Source organism: Amyelois transitella, chromosome Z (genome assembly GCF_032362555.1).
Source record: "Amyelois transitella isolate CPQ chromosome Z, ilAmyTran1.1, whole genome shotgun sequence".
NCBI classification, from domain to species: Eukaryota; Metazoa; Arthropoda; class Insecta; order Lepidoptera; family Pyralidae; genus Amyelois; species Amyelois transitella.
The window spans coordinates 2,708,203-2,728,979 of NC_083535.1; the positions used below are offsets into that span (position 1 = coordinate 2,708,203).

At 35.5% G+C, this 20,777-nt stretch overlaps 3 protein-coding genes across 4 annotated transcripts in view; 2 read left to right on the forward strand and 1 right to left on the reverse strand.

Moving 5' to 3' along the window:
* Nucleotides 1-12,354: 12,354 nt before the first annotated feature.
* LOC106130596 (proton-coupled amino acid transporter-like protein pathetic) overlaps nucleotides 12,355-20,777 on the forward strand; it is a 42,762-nt gene continuing 34,339 nt past the window's right edge. The window contains exon 1 of the mRNA XM_013329484.2: nucleotides 12,355-12,815. Within this exon, the coding sequence (XP_013184938.1) occupies nucleotides 12,756-12,815 (60 nt within the window). The 5' untranslated portion in view covers nucleotides 12,355-12,755. The remainder of the gene's footprint in view (nucleotides 12,816-20,777) is intronic.
* Nucleotides 15,947-17,557, forward strand: LOC132903979 (putative nuclease HARBI1). The gene is made up of 5 exons (XM_060953791.1): nucleotides 15,947-16,201; nucleotides 16,309-16,505; nucleotides 16,613-16,745; nucleotides 16,858-16,996; nucleotides 17,136-17,557. Exons 1-5 carry the CDS (start codon nucleotides 15,947-15,949, stop codon nucleotides 17,555-17,557), a joined length of 1,146 nt encoding a protein of 381 aa, XP_060809774.1.
* LOC106132645 (uncharacterized) lies at nucleotides 17,429-19,332 on the reverse strand. Of its 2 annotated transcripts, none has more exons than XM_013332111.2 (5): nucleotides 18,964-19,332; nucleotides 18,594-18,789; nucleotides 18,310-18,495; nucleotides 17,817-18,232; nucleotides 17,429-17,565 (listed from the first exon to the last, which is right to left on the reverse strand). In XM_013332111.2, exons 1-5 carry the CDS (start codon nucleotides 19,134-19,136, stop codon nucleotides 17,529-17,531), a joined length of 1,008 nt encoding a protein of 335 aa, XP_013187565.2. In that variant the 5' UTR covers nucleotides 19,137-19,332; the 3' UTR covers nucleotides 17,429-17,528. The 2 variants fall into 2 exon arrangements, with proteins under 2 accessions (XP_013187565.2, XP_060809775.1); XM_060953792.1 differs by having other exon boundaries at nucleotides 19,183-19,331.

Below are 20,777 nucleotides of genomic sequence, written 5' to 3' on the forward strand. Positions count from 1 at the left end.
GAAGTCGGAATAATAAATTCAATTTCTTTGGGACGGGGGTCCGGACGGATCAAACTTAGAATCATAGAAATCTTTATAACTATAGATGACTATCTATAGTTATAAAGATTTCTATGATTCTGATGATTGTATTGGAATATTAAAGGACTCTTTAATATTCCAATTTCTACCTATTGTACATGGCAGGACTATTCACGCTATTTAATTAGTCATTTTTTCCATAATAATCCACCGATACATTTTAAGTGGCCTATTCTATTCTGCCGATAATGCGATGCCAGTACGCAGTTTCAAAGAGAAAGAAAATAGTGAAAAGGAAAATTGCATTGCAAAGGTCAATCGTACTTGCGTAGGTTAAAACCGCCGTGGTCGGAAATTAGGAATGCCATTGAGCGGGTTCTGGATCGATGGCGTCGGCGCCGCTCCGTCTGCACGGCGTTGACGTCACAGGAACGGTGGGTAACAGACGGCTGAAATCTCTGAGGTTTTTTAAAACTTAACTGGTTAGAATTATATCATAATAAAGTATACTAGCCTTAATCGACCCGCTTATTGTTCTCGTTCCCATGAAATTATTAGAAAAAAAATAGCTCTAAAAAAATTGTAAAACAGATTCAGAATTTAAAAAACTTCCAAGGCTTAATCATTTCACATTAAAGATAATTGCTAAATTTATATATAGATATATATATAATATGTAATTTATAGGCAATTATTATTTTTAATAATATAGTTAGTACCTAACTATTTAGTTATAGTGCAGGTGATCTCCTATAGCTATATAATATTGGCCTATAGAGGCTGTCCGAGTACCTGAGTTCGTCTAGGAATTAGATTTTGCCTTTAGTTTTCCTCAACCTTCTTTGGGTTTCTATCTGTCTTTTCACAAAACCGTCAGTTTCTCTAATAGCATTTGACTTTACTTTCTTAATACATTATGGAGACACGTGTAACTCGTTCAAACGTGAAGCTTCCATGGCTTCATGTCACAACAGAATTTGCATTCCAATGAATTTATTCAAATCGCACGTTTTCCGTTGTTTAGTGTCGAATAAACGTATCTAGACAATTTATTATTCCTCTCTTTTGCGCGTATCTCGTGCCTAGAAACGTGCGTAGGGCTCCCAAAGAAAAATTCCGTTGCTTTTTCTTTATTTTGAAATGTGACGCCACGGGAAATTAGCCAAGCAGTTGAAAAAAATGGAGGGAAGTGTGAATCGCGCGGTGTCCTCATGGTTCTAAGTTTTAATTACCTAGGTACTTGTTTTTGAGTGGGTCTTACCTTGACCTTACTTCTGAAGCTAAAGCCACTTCTTACACCAACTAATAAGTATCTACTAACCAAACGGGACATAACAATCTACTTGCTTTAGCACGAAATCGTTGTCATGCACAGTATCATAAAGAGTACTAGCGTAATCAGATCGTGGCAAGTGGAAAGAGGTAGTCTCTGCCTACCCCTCCGGGAAAGAGGCGTGATTTTATGTATGTATGTAATTACATTATTAAATAGTAAGAGTATCTAAATAAATACCCCAGTTTTGTAACCATCAGAACCAACCACTTCACGCTACGATGTGGGAAGCTCATTGAAATATTCCTATATTATTCAGATTTCTATGGGGAGGCCAGATATTATATACCCTACAATCTCCTTTATAAATGCTGTGAGAAATTTTGCAAATTCTTTTGTTTAAGATCAGCCGCTTGTCATATTGTGTGCTTCATCCTATTAGTTGCCCCGTGCATATCTATAGAAAGTTATCGAGAATTCCCATTAAATTTTTTAGTAAAAGCGGTTCTCCTAAACTAATACACGGGTTTCTAAAGTTGAAATATCACACCACTCGTGTTATTGTTGCCTGCGTCAATGGAATCATTTTGGCGCCAAAATTTGCTCAGAACGAGTGGGCCGATGAATGATGGACATAAAGAGGTGTGGCAACGGAGACGATGTTTGGATGGGTAGCCAAAGTAAACATGGCACACTTGGGGATGGGGACTGACCGACAGACATTTGACAACAAGGGTGTAGGTAATCCTTACTGAGAATTTTTATTAATCGCCAATGTCAATATAAGTCGGGGCACAAGTACTCATACAGGTAAGTACAATGAGTATTTACCAATTTATACATGAAATTCTGTATAATAAGTATTTTTAAGCGGTAAGTTCTGGTGAATGTGACATCGCGACTGATGGTCTTTATAATGCCTCTAAGGTTTTTTTTTATATTGCATTTCAATTCTGAGATTTATTCGACATCTTTTCAACTGCGCGTTACATAAAATGCGTGAGATGCAAGGCGACAACTTACAACACATGTTATAAGGCATTTCTCCTTGCGTGCGAAATTGTAATTATATGCATTTCGTATCTTTATAATAGCCAAAATTAAAGTGTTATACCACTTTACGGCTAGAAAGGTATGTGTACCTAAAACCACGAAACTAATCTGCTGTGTACATATAACTTTTAGAAATTCCCAAGCAATTAAAAAGCATATTAGCTCCAACCACAACTTATTTGAATCACTATACATCTTAGCCATACAGCTAAATGTTGCCATTCAGTTTTTTCTGCCGGTTCTGTCTACCCCGCAAGGGATATAAACGTGATTATATGTATATGCATACTATGGGCGTAATATAATTATGTGTGCATTGATATTCTGTGGTTTAAAGTACAGTCAACGGCATAGTAACGTGAGCACCTGTTCAAACAAATCAAAATCTAGTCTAAAACTGTTCTATGACGGTCGTTTGGCCCACTAACGGTTCGACGACATAAGTAATTTTTAGTCCACGGGAGATAAGAAATTTTTGAACAATTTGTGAACTCCTATTTATTTGTATAGGTACGAATTGTTCCATGTAAAAATCTTTCGGCAGTGTCATGTAGTTTCCGCCACTTTATGAAGAATAGAACTACTCCGTGGGAAAATCTCATAGATGTCGTAAAAGGCGACTAAGGAATAGGCTTATGAACTTGGGATTTCTCTTGTAGGTTGTAGGCGATGGGCTAGCAACCTGTCACTACTTGAATCTCAATTATATCACAATGCCTTACATACTGAACGACTTTTCAAGACTGAAAGGTTACGTTTTTTTGGCGACTTTACCTACCCTGCAAGGGATATAGACGTGAATATATGTATGAATATATGTAAAAAAAATTACACGGACGCCTGACGACGATAATTTTTTTGTCAATCAAATCAAAAAGATTTATACTCATTAAGATTACAGCAGGTACTATTTCTCTGCCGTTGACTGTACATTGGGATCAAAGTAATATAGGTAGATAGATCAAGTGCGCAGATCAGTAATAACTTCCTGTAAACTGATAGAGCGTTCAATTGATAATGATGCGCTGTGATATGAGTGTCTCTGCACTGTAGACGAATCAAACTAGATACAAGTAGGTTCCATAGGCATTTTTATACCAGAAGGCTGGTTCCATAATCAGTTACTAAACTACATCTCTTCGATGTAATGCTATGCAGAGCTGGCTCTGTACCTGATAATGATGGTTGCGGTAGTCCAATGTATGAGTGCTTTGTGCTGAGCACAAAATGTGAATCCTACCTTTTACATAAATTTTAATCTGAATCCAAAGTTACGAAAAATTGTATACGTTTTTACTTGTTAAAATTCTTACTGCTGGAGTAAGTCTCGGTTACATCCTTACCACCATGGAGACGACCGGGGTTAACCTTTGACCATGGATCCTGGATTGGATTGGAGTCAGATTTTTGCACGAAGCGTCGCCCATCTGAACTCCGCATCCTTAGAACGAGAACCTAACTCATGTTCTGGGCCACGGTTACTGCATTTATTTGCCTGAATGTGCCGGTTTTCTCACGATGTTTTCCCTCACCGTAAGAGTATTTTTACTTGTTTGAATGATTAGTTACAAAATCGTTTAGGTCGTCTGAATTAAATGCAGTGAAAATACTCACTTTAAAGCGAGTTTCTTAGAGAACCTTAAAAAATTATTAACTAATTTCAACTATGTTTTCACGTAACTAAACTATTGAAATCTTCATTATCTTCTATGAGTCACGTAAGTACTGAGTGCGACGTGCGACACACCCATACAAATGACGCAATGAACTATTGAAATAATGATATCAAATGATAAGGCGAGGAAGTGGCGTGGAAAACTAGCAACTTCGGCTATTCATTCCGCTTCAAGGGGTCATCTGTTCTACATTCATTATCCTTTTGGCCCAGTTGCATCCTAACCATGGAGGAGCCCTGGGTCCCACCTATGACCACTCACTACTGTGAGTACCCGTAAATCAGGTAAAACCGAACCTACTCTCGTCTGACCTTAGTAATCTTGTTAACTTAACCTAGCTTGGTTAGTTTTATCTGATTAAAAAAAAAACCGGCGAAGTGCGAGTCGGGCCACGCGCATTGTACACTTCCGTAGTTCAACGTCCATTACAGTAAATCAACTTTTATAATTAGATATAGTGAGCATCAATTATACCTACAATTACTATGATAGTGATTTGTATTGATAGGTATCACTTTATAGGTACCAAGACCTAACATTATCTACATTTTTTTTTCGTTTTTCTTATTACTTTCATAAGATGGAGAGTCCTATTGAATTCGAATCCTAATGCGGCTATGTATCACGGCTACAACTTTCTGAGTTAGGTCTTACTACATAAGTATTACTCGATGCTGACCACAAAGAAGCCACTAACTACCTATCAATAAAGATATTAATCGAAGTTCTTGTTATGAGGGAAAACATCGTGAGGTGATCTGAACCTTTAGGCAGCTGCACGAATCTTATCCAAGACCACACAACAAGGTCACAAATATTGACAAAACATTTTTTTTTCACACAGTGACAGTGAAATAATTTATGACATATACCTTATCAAAGTACATAAGTACCTATATGAATAAACCCCTAAATTAAGATTGTAACAGAGAAAATTGCCAGGTTAATAATGTTTTAATGAAGTTAGAAAAATATTTCTTTGCAGGTCTAATGAATAATAACTATCTGCCTAGCTTAATAATCTTTAGCATCCGCCCGTGGCTAGCTCGCATGTTAATTTTAACCTCATGTTATCACAGAAATCCGAAAATTATAGGACTAGTATCATTTCAATTTCTGTAATTATTCAGTTGTGAGGTAAATAACTGCATAGTTTTATCTAAATCTGTTCCGAGTGTTTTCTTGAAAGTCTTAACACACTACCTACTCACTAATTTTCGCATTTAAGTATGGATTACTTTCAGTACCTAAGTATTGTGCAAGTTCTACAGCGCCTTGTGGTTCCCGGAACTAATAGAAAAAAGAATAGGACCACTCCATCTCTCTCCCATGGATGTCGTAAAAGGCGACTAAGGGGTAGGCTTATAAACTTAGGATTCTTCTTTTAGGCGATGGGCTAGCAACCAGTCACAATTTGAATCTCAATTCTATCTCAAAGCCAAATAGCTGAACGTGGCCTATCAGTCTTTTCAAAACTGTTGACTCCGCAAGGGATATAGACGTGATTATATGTATGCATGTATGTATGTTTTACATTCATATAGTCTTGTCTGTATTTAAGGCCTGTAAGGTGATTGTACTACAAAAATGCCATTTGTTAACACTTCAGGTGTTGCACGGCTGTTCGTGAGAGTCGTGACCATCAATCAAAGACACAAGGCAAATTTCTGTGTCATCAATATTCAATTCTTATGAGGCGTTTAGAGTAAATAATACATGTCATACGTACAAGGCAGTATTTAATTGAACCAGGTAGAATCCTTTTAAGACTTTAGATAATTAACCTCCAAGTTGTGTCCCCTCTGAAGAAGAGCCATCTAAGTATAACCACGATTCAGCAGTGGGTAAGACAGTGACTCGTAATAAACAGACTGTCTCCATCACGTCTGTCCTCCGTAAATGCGAACCAAACTATAATCCAGCTTGAAAAGTGCTTATTACGACACCCGCCTATTTCCACATCTTCAGGAAAGTAATTTTTTTAAAGTCGTTAGATGAAGTCCCAGAAAACACCAATAACTCTCTCATCTTTGCGTGTTCGCACTTGACTTTTACCCCAAGGCTTAGTCTGGGTCTGAAGTCTCCCAAAATGTGTAGAGAAAAGTGTCAGTAAACATGTTCTACTATATAATCACGATTTTTTCGCTTACGGAATAGACAGAGCCAACAATCTCATCAAGTCTGCAAAGGCCATGCTAAGCCGCCGCCTAATTACGGGATTTGGATTATAATAGTAACAGCGGTTGGAAGCCCATCGTCTAGAAAAGAATCCCAAGTTTATAAGAGTTTTTCTTTTTTCAGTAGTTTCATTAAATGAAAATTTTAGGTTAAAATAACCTCACCTACCGACTCACAATGATACCAAGCTCGGAAATACTCAAAAAGTGACAGATTTTAGCACTTCGCGCGCTAATTGTCGCGATATGTTTCACACAACCGTCAAAATTGATCTAGCCATATTCGCAAGTTCATTTTTGTCTGTACATCGTCATTAGTAGTAGATACTAGTTAGTAGGTAAGTAATTTATATGTACCTGTAAGTTGTTTTGGCGAAACAATTTTATTTTGTGTGTGTGTTTTTCATTATTAACTTTGTAATGAATGAGTAACAGTTTATGACACACGAGCTAAACGGAGCATATAAAAACAATAGTATTAAACTTCTCGTGATATCTTTTTGGCGCCTTAATTTTATCCCTTAAAATATTTAAATTAAAATCAATAATTAATATTTAATATTTAATGAATTTAAATTATTTTATATCTAAAATACCAGACATCTTATTAAAATTAATATTTTATTTAAAATGAATTATGTATAATATTTACTTTATGTTTTTCTATCAATTTCACTATAAAAACTATTTATTATTTATGAATCTTCAATTAATCATCAAGTTTTATTATTTTCTTTAAATATCATAAATGGAAAGGGAGCCAGCTACTTTTCTACCCGTGCAAATTGTAAAAGTCAACCGAGGGAAAGGCAGAATAAATTTGGGATTCTCCTTTTAGGCAATGTGTTAGCAACCTACTTAGAGATACATACAGCTGAATATGCACTTTTTTCCTATGTGCATAATAAACTCAATAATAAATTAGCCCGTAGGATCAGTTAAAGTCCCTTACGTTGTTAAGCCCTTTACGTCCGTAAGTCGGAAAGACTCTGTAAATACGCCCATGAAAATACGAGAGCAAAGTTAAGTTATTATAACTACAATTACCTACCTACGTATAATTTACCGAATGACGGTAATTGTAACGAAAAATCTCTTTGCCATCAGAATTCACATTGTCGAGTTTGTATGTAAGTACGATGAGTTAAGTCTAATGACTGAAAATTAACTACGTATATTTACGAACACGTCAGTCCGATAAATCATTATGTACACACACATACAAACAAACATAGTGACATGTGACCGTACAACATGCATAGAGCGGACTATACAAAAAAGAATATTTACAACTTTTGTATGTAGTAGTATGTAGAATCGTAGGTAACACAACATTGTTGCCCACTGTGCTTCTTCATAAATAAACCAAAATATGAAAATATCTCTATTTAAAATAGAAAATCATAAAATAAAATACACAATTTCACTTGCAGATTTTTCTCGATTTCCCCTGTTAATGATACTCGTAAGGCCGTGATTGAATGATGAATGGTGTAACAATGTCACTTTTCATGTAGCATGTCTTTCGAGCTGACGTTCCCAAATTTTATTTTTAATTTTTAAACAATACTTGTTGTACATAGTTACCCATTTGTTACCCATACATACATAGTTCGTTAAACACAGCAATAAATCTGGCAGGCGACAATCTGTCGGAGTAACGCTATTCGTTGTAAATGTAAATACAATTGGTACCTCCCATCATTAATCGTCAGTTTATTGCAGAACTCATAATTCTGATATAACGACCGATTCCAAAACAACATAAGGGTACTTTTAAACTAAGTTCATCAGTGATACATTAATTTATAACAAATTTTTTTACGGAGTCTCTGATGGGAATTTTCACATAAAAAGAAAAAATTCATATAACATTTATTCAAAATCTTCAAAGCCGTGAAAGCATCATAGATAGCTTTGGTAGACAGACTTTGAAAATGCACGTATATTTAGTTTATGTTATACAAGGAATATTTATACTTAGTATTTATGGTTTAGGTGAAAATGAAAATAAAATGAAGGCACAATTGGGAAATTTAGACTGTAATTTTTTTTTTAAGTTTTAGTTTGAAAATCATAAGTTCCGTAATTATTTTGTTTTTAATGTTGATTACTAAGACAGATTATATATAATTTTAGTATTTTCTTTTTTTTATTTGATTATGCGACCGTTTGTGCCGGTCAGAACACAGCCTTTCTTTAATGAAAGGAAAGCTTCCGAAGGGACATAACCACAATTTGATTTCCGTATTTATCTAGGAATATAATTACCCTTTACATCAGTTTGTTATATTGACATAAACCATCTTTCCCAAGGAAGAACGCGAAATAAAATAACGCGATAAAATGTTTTACACTTATGTTAACCATATTCAGACACTAATAAGATAAATACATAAATACATGAACAAATGCCTAACTAGTCAGGTGACATATTCTAAATTTGCGAAAGGCATAGATAACACAGTCGCTAAAGCTCCTGAAAATATATTCATACTAATTCACTTATAATCTGCAGGACAATCTACATTTTTACAAAGTACAGAAGCGGGAAAAACGGGATTTCAAGTTAGACGCGGGTGAACCTACGGTCAAAAGGTATCTCTATCAAAAATACAAGCACGTGATTTCGCACAGTGTCAAGGAATGTTTTCAACGCTTTTGGCAACAGATGCGTCATACACCAAAAGATGTTAACATTGTCTATTTTTTTCCTCACTCAGGTTGTACAAGATCCTATCTTTAGGAGATATATCGGCTGAATACAAAATAACAATTAATGCCGGGCTTACATAGTCGTGTTTAAAATTATTTAATTGTATATTTATTCTCGTGCAGTTTTTTACGGATAGGTTGGTTCGGCTCACTACGTAGGTACAGTACAGTTCTTTACAATTTTGTTTTTATTTTATTTTTAACCACCCGATTACAATCTCAGTTTGTTAAGTCTTAAAGGTTCGACTGACGAAGACATAAGAGTCGAACTATTTATATAATTTTTGATGCAACAAAGTTAAAAGAAATAAAACCTTGGTAAATCATTTATGGATGATACCATTAAAGTCCTAATGGGTGAATTTTCCGTTATTTCTTCGCTCCTAATAGTTGGCGCGTGATGTTGTATGTATAGCCTAAAGCCTTCCTCGATAAATGGTCAAAAAAGAATTTTTCAATTTGACCCAGTAGTTCCTGAGATTAGCGCGTTTAAACAAACAAACAAACTCTTCCGCTTTATAATATAAGTATAGATAAATAATATAAACTTATATTTTAGTACTTGCAGAAGTAATGTATACCTACTGAATCAAGTTTAAAGAAATTTATTTTTAAATTGTTCCCTGTTCAGATCTACGAAATTTTTGATGTTGTATAAATAACCTTCTTTACCTGGTGCTTTTTTATTAAAGTGGTTAGTTCTTAGCTCGTGTGAACTGAGCATTATTTATTGCAGCTATAAACAGATCAACTCAGATTTGATCTTTATGGCTATCGTGATATGAATAACGAAGTGAAATTGACTCCTAAGTTGTGTATGGTCAATGCAAGTATCCGTATCTAGTCTTTCTGAGTGAAGATAATAAATGTGAATAATAAATGAAGAAATATATACCTACGGGACTAATTATATAGATTGAGTTAGTCTCGAAGTAACTTCGAAACTTGTGTTACAAGATACTAACTCTACCATCTATATCTTATAAATACTTTATATAGATAAACATCCAAGACCCAGGCCAATCAGAAAGTTCTTTCTCATCATACCCTGGCCGAGATTCGAACCCGGGACCTCCGGTGACACAGGCAAGAAAGTGGATGAAGGATAAGCAGGGATCATGGCAATTGGAAAGATGAAACCTATGCCTCTCTTCCGGGAGAGACGTATGTAAATGTATCTATCATGGATCCAATATGGGTTAGTTTACCTACAAAGGTTGCGGAGGTCAGATGGGAGTTGCTTCGTCTAAAAACCTAACTTACCCAATCTAGGATCCATGGTCAAAGGCATACCCGGGCTCCTCTCCAGAGACGTGAGGATGCAACCAGGACTAAATCCAGGAGGAAGAAGTATGTAGATGTACCTGAAAATAGAACTTATTATATATGCCTACATATGTCCCTGAATTTTATATTATCTAGTTTCCTGTGTAGTTAAATAAACAATCCTGATTCCATTGTACTGCGTGGCTGAATCGGAAGTTTCATTCAGGATACTATTACAAAAGAGGTGAGTAATAAATACTTATAATAGGTGAATACTTACTATGAAACACGACGCACTCAATACAGTTGCAGTCACGTGCAATACATGATAATGTGCCTAGTACATGGTACTAGTACGTACTAATCTACACTTTCATACTTAAGTAAAGATGTGATAAAAGAGAAACGTTTTGAATAATTGTTTGTGACGATTAATCTCAATAACTACATACTTAAAGTCGCGACTGTATGCCTTGCGTGGTAGACATAGTCAACAGTCTTGAAAAGTCTGAAATTCGGCCACGTTCAGTTGTATGTTCAAGAACTGTACTGATAAATTAGTGGTATATTATCTGTCTGTGCGTAACATAAAAGCAATCTACATTTTTCAGCAAATTTCCAAAGATAATTATAATAAATTGAATATTATATAACACATTATTTTTTCATTGATCACGTTTATATTCCTTGCGGGGTAGACAGGGCAATCTTGAAAGATTGATAGGCCACGTTCAGCTGTTAGGCTTAATGATGGAATCGGTTTATTATTTTACAATTGTAAATATTGTCAAAGGCAAATTACTTGCCCTAAGTCAAGGGCTTAAACTATTGAAAGTATTCTTCCAAGCGATGGACTAGCAACCTGTTACTATCTAAACTTCCACCATCAAGCTATGCAGCCAAAAGTGACCTTCGAGTCTTGTCTCTGTGGCTCTGTCTAGTCCTAAGGCATAAAGACGTAATAAGAATTACTTAATTGCAGAAACTACTTAAACCCCACACTGTACTTCTTAATAAAACATTAGTATCTAATATTGCCCCGCGAGTTTGTGTGGGGATTCCCCTGGACTGATGGTCATAGTCTATTGTCTATCCTTAATGGATAAAGTCGTGAAGGGGTGTGTTGTTATAAGATGTAAAAATTATATTAAGTACCTACTAAGAGTTACTTCTTTTTTGCCATCGATGTCTTCTGTCTATCAAGGTCTACCATTATGGAATAAGACGTCGTGCGACATAAATACGACGATATAAATATTTTGGACGGGCCTCCATTGAAAGCGACTCCCATCTGACCTCCGCAACTTTTGCATAGGAACCTAACCCGTGTTTGGTCTTAGTAACACATCCACACGCCTAAACATGCAAGTGCCCTCACAACGATTTCCCTTACCGAGCGTCGGTTAACACGCAAACTAGTGTAAGGACATAACTAACACAAAGACGTCATGCGTGTATGACGTAATTATTTTGGACGGGGGCTCCGTGAGAAGGCTAGCATCGATGGCACGGCGCCACGCGGCGTCCCAACACGTCAGCCGGCGCCGGCTTGGCCCCGACCGGCAGACTAGTGCCGGCCCTACCCTTGTTATGATGACGATACTGTGGGGCAGTTTACGAACTTTTTTATAGCGATAGCTTATTCCATTTTAGCTATCTGTCGAAATCAAATTCACTAATATCTTTGTCATGTGACATGACTCTTATGAAGGCTCTCTCGGAGGAGAGCAGATACAAAAAAATATATTTTAACTATAGCAATAAGAAGAAAACACCGGGCGACATAAGTATTTTGGATGACTATCTCTTGTAGCTCATCACAATTCATTTTAGGTAAAAAGGGAATTGACTTGTCCTATATTGAATCTGCCTATAGTAGGTACCTAAAATCTGTATTTTTTACAACAAAATGAACACAAATTGTTATGAAATATCCAAAAATAAGTTGATATCTAGTTAGCTCTTTTAATAAACATCTTTTTCAATCTATTATATTAAGTAAGCGTCGAAGAGATAATTGTTAAGGAAAATCATTGTGTTGAAAAAGAGCGCCAAACTGGTAATACGCTCTGTGCTGAGACGTCATTTGCATGGTGCCGTCACTCCGTGCGACCCGCCGAGGATCGCAGCGGCAGCCGATGCGCCACGAACGAGGCAGCTCGGTCCGACTACGAGCTCACTCCACTTTGCGCGTTCACGCGCGCCCTCGTTCCGTTCGCTCGTTTCATTGCCGATTTTACCGCAACCGCGGCACGACGTAATCTTGCCGACGCGTCTTCCTATTTTGAAATAAATTCATATTTTTTTAAAATACCACATACTACATGAACTACTAACAAACTTCAGTGAACTCCCGCAAAACGGCGGTAGATCCGGAACCGAAACCGAGGAACTAAACAAAATTTTCACTTTGCGAAAAGTTTACTGCAATTGTAAAGACCGCGGTTTGCAGCGCGCTCGCTTTCCGCAACGAAGTTTATTTAGACTCGTTTTCGAACCCAAACACTTGGGTTATTCCTGTGATAATATTTCGATTTTTGATTTTATCAGAGGTGGATCTGGAAAGAAGCGAAAATGTCGAAAAAACATCTTCACAACCAAGCAGCAATACCGTTAGCTCCTGCGGTATTTAAGGTGAGTGTTTTTTTAATATTTTTAAATTTATTTTTACAAGCGAATTTTGTTTTATTTTGTATTATTTACGTTAGTTTCGTTCACACCTGTGTGAACACCGTGTTAAATCTTATCCGTCGACGTTAAAATTTTAGTGCTCAAGCGCACGATAAAATCACATAATACCTAACGCACGATGATTTCGCTGGAAAGCAGACGTTTACCTCATGTTATAAATTGTACACGTTCGTGAACAATTTCTGCGAACGCAGACAGTTTCTATTGAACAATAAAAGTCGTGCCACGGCCTAAAATGTAAAACCGGTTTACAGAATTTTCTGTACATACAAAGACACACATCACTCAGTACTTTGTACTTACGCATGGGGTTGAATTCACAATAGTAAACATATGAATAATTTTCCATTATAACAACAAAAACTGATGTAATAAATTATTATCAATACTGTTACAAGAAGGTAACTTCAGCTAATGAGTTAACTCGATTTTACGATTGACAATTAGAAATAAATTTTCAGCAGTTTTATGTATTGTATTGCATCATTCAAAAGTATATAGTGTTCAACCTTGTGGCGCACTGCATTGCTTCTAAAATGGATATGCTGAGCGACTGCATTGAATTCACCACCTCGACTACCTGGCTATGAAGGGTACATTCCACTTGGGAGTTCTTTATTGCCCCTAACAATACGATATTGTTCACTCTACATTAATTTTTTCGCCCCAATTTTTTTTTGTCGGTTTAATCGCACAGGTTGAGCTAGTCTCAAAGTTAGTTCGACACTTGTGCTTTGGAATACTCAGCGATACCATTTCTGTAATAAACATCCAAGACTCAGGCCAATAAGAAATATTAGTTTTCTATCACCTGAACGGATGTTTCACCTTTAAACCTATGTTTCTACGGCAAGATTGCAAATTATTCTGTTTAGTTATGAAAAAAAAAACACTGTAAAGATTCCTATGATCAATCTGTATTTAATCGATATTTACCTTAATTAATAAAAGTAAAATAGACGAATAAAATAAAACCTAATAAGAAGCTGTAAAATTTTATTTTAAACAAAAGGCCACCCGCGACTTCGTGCGCATGGAAACCCAATCAATCCCGCGGGAACTTCGGGATAAAAAGTAGCCGATATGTTATTCTGGGTCTTCAGCTACCTACATACCAAATTTCATCGTTATCGGTTCAGTAGTTTTTGCGTGAAAGAGAAACAAACATCCATACTGACATCCTGACATACTCACAAACTTTCGCATTTATAACATTAGTAGGATTAAGTTTCAAAGAACTGTTAGATTAAAATAACATATGGATTTTTAATTTCTTACGCATCATATCGCCTAAATAAATTTATACAACGTAAAAAATCTGCTTGATAACCTATGTAATTAAACAGATTGTGATGATAGTGACTAACACAATAAGCCCATAACCATAGATGTGATATCATAAGATCATGTGGGAAGTCCTAAAGATACGGTTTATTTGAATCACCACTATGTAAAAATAATACTAGGCTATCAAGATTAGGGATAAGATGGGCAGTATCTAACTTATATAGTCATCTACAGAATTCATTAACAACTTTAAAAATTGCAACACCCGTCGGTAATAATTTAAGTATAAGCTTTTAGAGGAAAGGAATTAAGCACCTGACTCCTTGTGATTTGACATGAAGACTAAAAATCCTGACCGTGATCAGATTATACCACGTAAATCTTAAAATATTCATGGAGCTACACATTATAATAGATCAAAAAATCAAAGAGGCAAAACCAAATGATCCAAATAGAAAGTCTTAGCCAGAGAACGCAAAAATATCAAAAGGTCTATTCTATTACCAACAAACAAATAATAAACAGACAAAAGAAAAACTAGCCAAGTGCGAGTCGGACTTGCACACAAGAGTTCAGTGACATTTTATTTTTATGGATATAATACCAAATCTCATCTACTTTTGATTGCAAAAGAGGCAGACGTTTTGCTATACAAGAAGCAAATATTTAAAACATATTGGCATAATCGCATTTTTGCAACCTCAAAATCCATCACAAAGTCTTATAAATATATGTACCTAACGGTACCAAACCCAACACAGCTATGTCGTTTAAAAAATATTTTAATCTCGAATTTATGTTGGATGGATCGCTACAAAGTAAAATTTTTATTTGCTCCGCATAAAACGGCTATGCCTATAGGATGGAGCGGTCATAAGAAAACTCTATGGGTTACTAACGGAACTATATTTTTGATACAATTCTACGCAACCCTAAAAACTAATGTCGAACTTTTGGCATGTTTATTCAAACACCCAGACAATTTGTACAAGGTCACAGAATTTCAACAGCAGAGAAAGTTCTGGAGAATCGTGAAAGACGCAATGGTTATCTATCTAACTAGTCCTCGCCATGATTGCGTTTTGATTTGTTTATGCATTTTATTTCTACTCGTAGATATCTGAGGAAAAAAGTCTTCTGTGAATAAATAAGCATCTACAATGCTTTCATCGTTTTCGTTTTGAAGACGTTCATTTTCAAGTCCATTTTTGGCACCGTTTATTTTGGACACTAATGACCAAAACATGTTTGCAAATCGATGATAAAATTATAAACACAGTGTTTAAACCGTATTTCTGCTATTAATTGTCAAAGATAATACAAAAATGATCTATTGCCACATTTTGATAATAATCTATTACCATAATTTTGATCGATTACCAGGGGGCTTACCATAATGTCTTGTAGCAGTATTGTTTCAATATTACTTTTGAAATTTGTACCATGACACTTAGAAAACAATATTACTTTAAGCTTACATTTCTTAGCAGTTTTGATGACGTCACAACGAAACGTTCATTCAATTTCGTACTATAAGCCGTTATTTGACAACTAGTAATATTGTTTTTACGTCAATTTTTGCGATCTTAAAAAAGTTGGTCGGATGCCATGGAAACAAAACTTTTTTCATATTGAGTGGATTCCTTCAATGCTTACAAACCACTTGAAAACCTTATGAGACATTTGAGTGTTGAAATAAGTAAGCATAAAGTGTTCACTGTGTTAGTTACGTTACGTTAGTGTTTGAAGGTGTTTGTTTACGTGATATATATAAAACAACGTTTGTAATGGCTAATGAATACGAGATCTTTGAATACTTGGAAGAAGAAGACGACCATGAAGATAGTGTAAGGAGGAAGCAGGCAGCAAAGGAGCGGCATAGACGATTACGGGATCAATGTGATCCGTTTGAAATATACACGGATGCTCAATTTGTTAAGGAGTACCGATTGACCAAAACACTAGCTCGCGATTTATGTGAAGAGATTCGACCTTTCCTTAAAACACCACAAAAAGCTACTGACTTGTCGGTGGAGACAAAGGTAAACCTAGAAAACTTTTATTTAGAATATGTATCATAATGAGAATAAAGTGCATCTATATGGGGGATTCTTTGTGTTATCTTCACTTACGTATTTGCTTTTTTCAGGTTTTGACTGCTTTGTCATTTTTTGCCACAGGGTCTTATCAAAGACCTACAGGAAAGATTCAAGGGCATTTTGTAGCTCAGCAAACTGTGTCTACTGTCATAAATGAAATTTCAAAGTGCCTAAATAATACATATTTTAGAGAAAAATATATTCACTTTCCTAATAATAGTGATGAACAAAACAAAATAAAAACAAGGTATATAAAATAACTTAATACAAGACAAATATAATATAAATACTAATGTTTTATTGTATCCCGTGCATTTTCTTATGGTAATAAAAATAATATATTCCTTGTTTTAGATTTCATAACAAGTTTAATATTCCGGGAGTATTAGGATGCATTGATGGCACTCATGTTGCTATTGTGCGTCCTAACCAGCATGAAGACAGATATTTTTGCAGAAAGGATTACCATTCTCTAAACGTACAATTGGTAAGTAAACTTTTAATAATTGGCATAATTTTGCCCAAAAATGAATATCTTAAATAACTAAGTAATTTGGTTGTAAATAAATATAAAAACTAAATATTTACATTGTTTCTAGGTTTGTGATGCTGACATGCAAATTATAAGTGTTGATGCCAGTCATGGAGGTGCAACTCATGACTCTTTCATTTGGTCTAGTCATCCTTTAAAGGACTACATGGAAGAACTAAGTAATAATGAAAATGTATGGTTTCTTGGTAAGTATTTTGCATTTTCATAAGTAGTATATAAATGAAACTGTCGCCATAATGCAGGCATAATGGTGGATGTGCTAGTATCATCAACTTGTAAAAAAAGCTTCATTATAAAAAAAGTTAAAATTTAATTGTGTTACAGGTGACTCTGGATATCCATTAAGACGGTACATGATGACGCCTGTTTTAAATGCAGCACCAAATACACCAGAGGCACATTATACAAATTTGCATGTGCATACTAGAAATATAATTGAACGCACAATTGGTCTTTTAAAAGCACGATTCCGTTGTTTACTACTACATAGAAGATTGCACTATCAACCAGAGGTAGCTGGTTCTATTGTAAATTCATGTGTTATATTACATAATATGTGCAATGGAGCCAAGCTACCTTCGCAAGAGTTAACTACAGAAGAAAGACAAGAAGAATCGCGATTAGTGGCAATTTATTCTGCACATAGTAGTATTCCAGTGACGGAAGGAGGGCGTGGTAACGTAGCACTCCAGCAGGGTGTGGCCGTGAGGAACGCTCTCATTCAGCGGCTCTGGGAAAGGCGCTAGACATTATGCTGAAAATAATAATGTAGTACTTTTAATCACATACAAAATTTTAGTGCTTATTATTTTATTTATTTTCTCAGTAATACATAGGTATTTGGATTTTTACTTACTAAAATCAAGTTTACGGAAATTAAGTTATAATTTTTATTTTATTTAGATTTCATTTCAGAATAACACTAATAGCTAATATTAATTTTATAATATGTATATTAGTCCTTTAAAATAAAGTATTTTTTGATGAAAAGTATGTTGTCATTACCTTTTTATATCCCGTATATCATCTTGTATCGTTTTTAGACTAGCCAGGCTTCGGTGCACACCCTCCATGGCATTACTGCTACGCACACTGGCCTCTGTTTTTTCTTGGGCCGACTGCACGAGAAGACGCCTAGCGTCCTCCCGAGATAAAACATGGCGGCTGCGGCTGCGGCGTCCACTAGGCTGGGGAGATGGTGCCAATAATTCTGGCTCTTCTCTCTCTGCTCTCTCCCCCTCAACTACCGCAGGAAAGGGATCCTCCAATATGGCTTGCTCAGTGTCCATATGCCTATCCACTTCATGCGAAGGTCCTGCACCATCATCAAACACCTCGAGTTGTACAAGTGAAGGTTCTTCCATACCTTCCCTTGTCAAAATGGACTGTGATGTAGGTTCAGATGTTACTGCAGTATGTGCCTAAAAGTACACAAAATAGTAACAATTATAAAAATTATATATACACATTCATTTTTGACATGACTTCAATTATTTACCTCTGTTAATGGATCCACTCTGATTCCAGCCATACCTTGACCAAAATCTACTCCTAGTATGGATAAAAATTTATCCTCTATTTGGGACAAAGGTGGCTCATTAGCTGATCCTCCTCCGGTTCGCCGTCTGGATGAATGTAGAGCGGCATTCCTTTTTTTTAATTTTGCCTTGTAATCCACCCAGTACTAGAAGAAATATGTAATAAGTTATGATAAGTAGTCTCCAAGTAATGCATTGACTGACACATATGTTTAGATATACTTATATATTTTTATTTAGTTACCTTTGACCACATTTTTCCATCTTTGAGTGCACCATCTCCTTGTGCGTTTAGAATTTCGGCGATTTCTTGCCATTTCCTAGCCGAATATTCTTTCGCCTGTAAGGAGCGGTTAAAACCAGTCGCAATGTCTTTATTAGAATTTAAGAATTCCCACAAAAGTTCAAGCTGCCTCATAGAAACGCGACGATTCCTAACGCTGCAAAAAAAACCCACTTCAAACTTATACCACTTAACATAGCTGACTTGTAATTACTACGAGAAATTTTTAACGAAACAAAATACTTATATGATATGAATTTGCAAGAAATAAAACAGTTTCACAACACACGTTATGTCCGTATTATACACACCAATAATTGAGTAAACTTACTTGGAATTAGACATAGTTTTAATAAAAATACAAATTATTTTCTTTACTTCGAATAAGCACAGAGACTTTTTGAGTGGCCGCGCCGACTGTTTTGTTGTGACGTCAAAAAATGTTCCGAATGATGCCTGTAGTATGGTACACAATTTCACTTGGAAACGTAATTCAAAAGCCATATTTTGTTTTAATGATTAAGATTTAATACTTTAATACTTTATTCACCTTTTATACACTTATTAACTTTTAAAACACATATTTTATAAATGAGATTATGAAATTAAAATTTCGTATTGTCGTCATGAGAGCTCCATGAGAGTCAATTGGAACACTGCGTAAAAGTGACGCAGCTATACGAAACACATCTTGTGTCTCGCTTTCACAATCGCCTGGGAATAGATAAATCCTTCGTTCTTTCACAACACTAAGCAGGAATAAAACAATCTTGTTTTAAAAGTTCATGGTATGATTTGGAACAACATTATTTTAAGCTTGAAACAAAACGGGCGAAAACTATCATGGTTTTCTTAAAGTTTATAGTAAGCCCCCAGTTTTCATGACAAGCACCTGATTTGGATTATTTTTACGCTTAAAGTATAATTAACCAAACTTTCTTTAACTTTTCAACGTTTATAATGTTTTCCATTATTTGATATTATTTTTGAAATGCCGCAAATGACACCTCGTATTCAAAGATGAGTTATTAAAAAGCATACATATGTATTCTTAAGTAGGTACTTAAGACGATATTATGAAATTATTGGCATTTCTGTTGAAATCCTCAGCTCAACACATGAACTTGTTGAAAATAATGTTACTTGTTGTTAAAACTTGTTGAAAAAGCGATGTTTTTTATTTTACCTTAAATTAGTTTAAATCAAATAGTATTCATGTAGTACCTTTAGGCAAATATTGCCTGGAGTTTTCGTACTTAGTAAAGCGTATGTTAATAAAAATCGTCAAAGTTTTTGGAACTCGCCATGAGAGCGACAACGTATTCAGGCCCTCAGTCCACTATAAAATATTTCCCTGCAATGTCTGCATTTTTAAAAGGTAATCTTACAATATTGGTATCATTTGGATTTAGTTACAAGCTGGTATTGTCCACTTGACACCTGTTATTGTTCGTCCGTTATTACTTCAGAGGAAAACCAGCAGAACAATGATAAAGTCTAATTATGCAATACTATCAATCAAGGCACATCACTAAATCAATGTTTGTGGACTTTTTGACGATTAACGGCCGGGATCGTTCGTGTGCGGTTCCTGTAACTATTTAAATTACATCACTAAAGTAGTCTTTCAGTGTTTTTAAGACTTGTTGGCCCTGTTGGCCCCGCAAAGGCAAACATATAGTTATTCGGCATTTCACATTAAATAGCCTTATTTTCCTCAAGCCAATAAATCTGAATATTGATTTCATAGTTACTGTTACTTTTATACTACTTATACAAAAGTTTGTAACAAAATCGGCGCTTGCGCCGACGCTACAAATTAAAACAATTGACAGATATTTATAAGGTCATAAAAAATATCGAAAATAATTAGTGAATAAAGACCCATTCTTTTGCTATAAGCAATACTGATTAGCCACAAATCTAAAGCCGAAGGAGTCAGGCTAAAAAATGCTATTAATTTGGAGTATAAAAGCAAATGTTTAATATGTTAATGTATACTTGAAGTATCATTCTGTGTATCGTTATTTGGCTGTACGGCGGCGCATGCGCGACCTCCAAATTGGTGCGAGGAGTGTAGAGGAGGCGGACACTCTCGCGGACCGCTTCGTTCACTCATCGACTTGTAAATGCGACCAACATAAT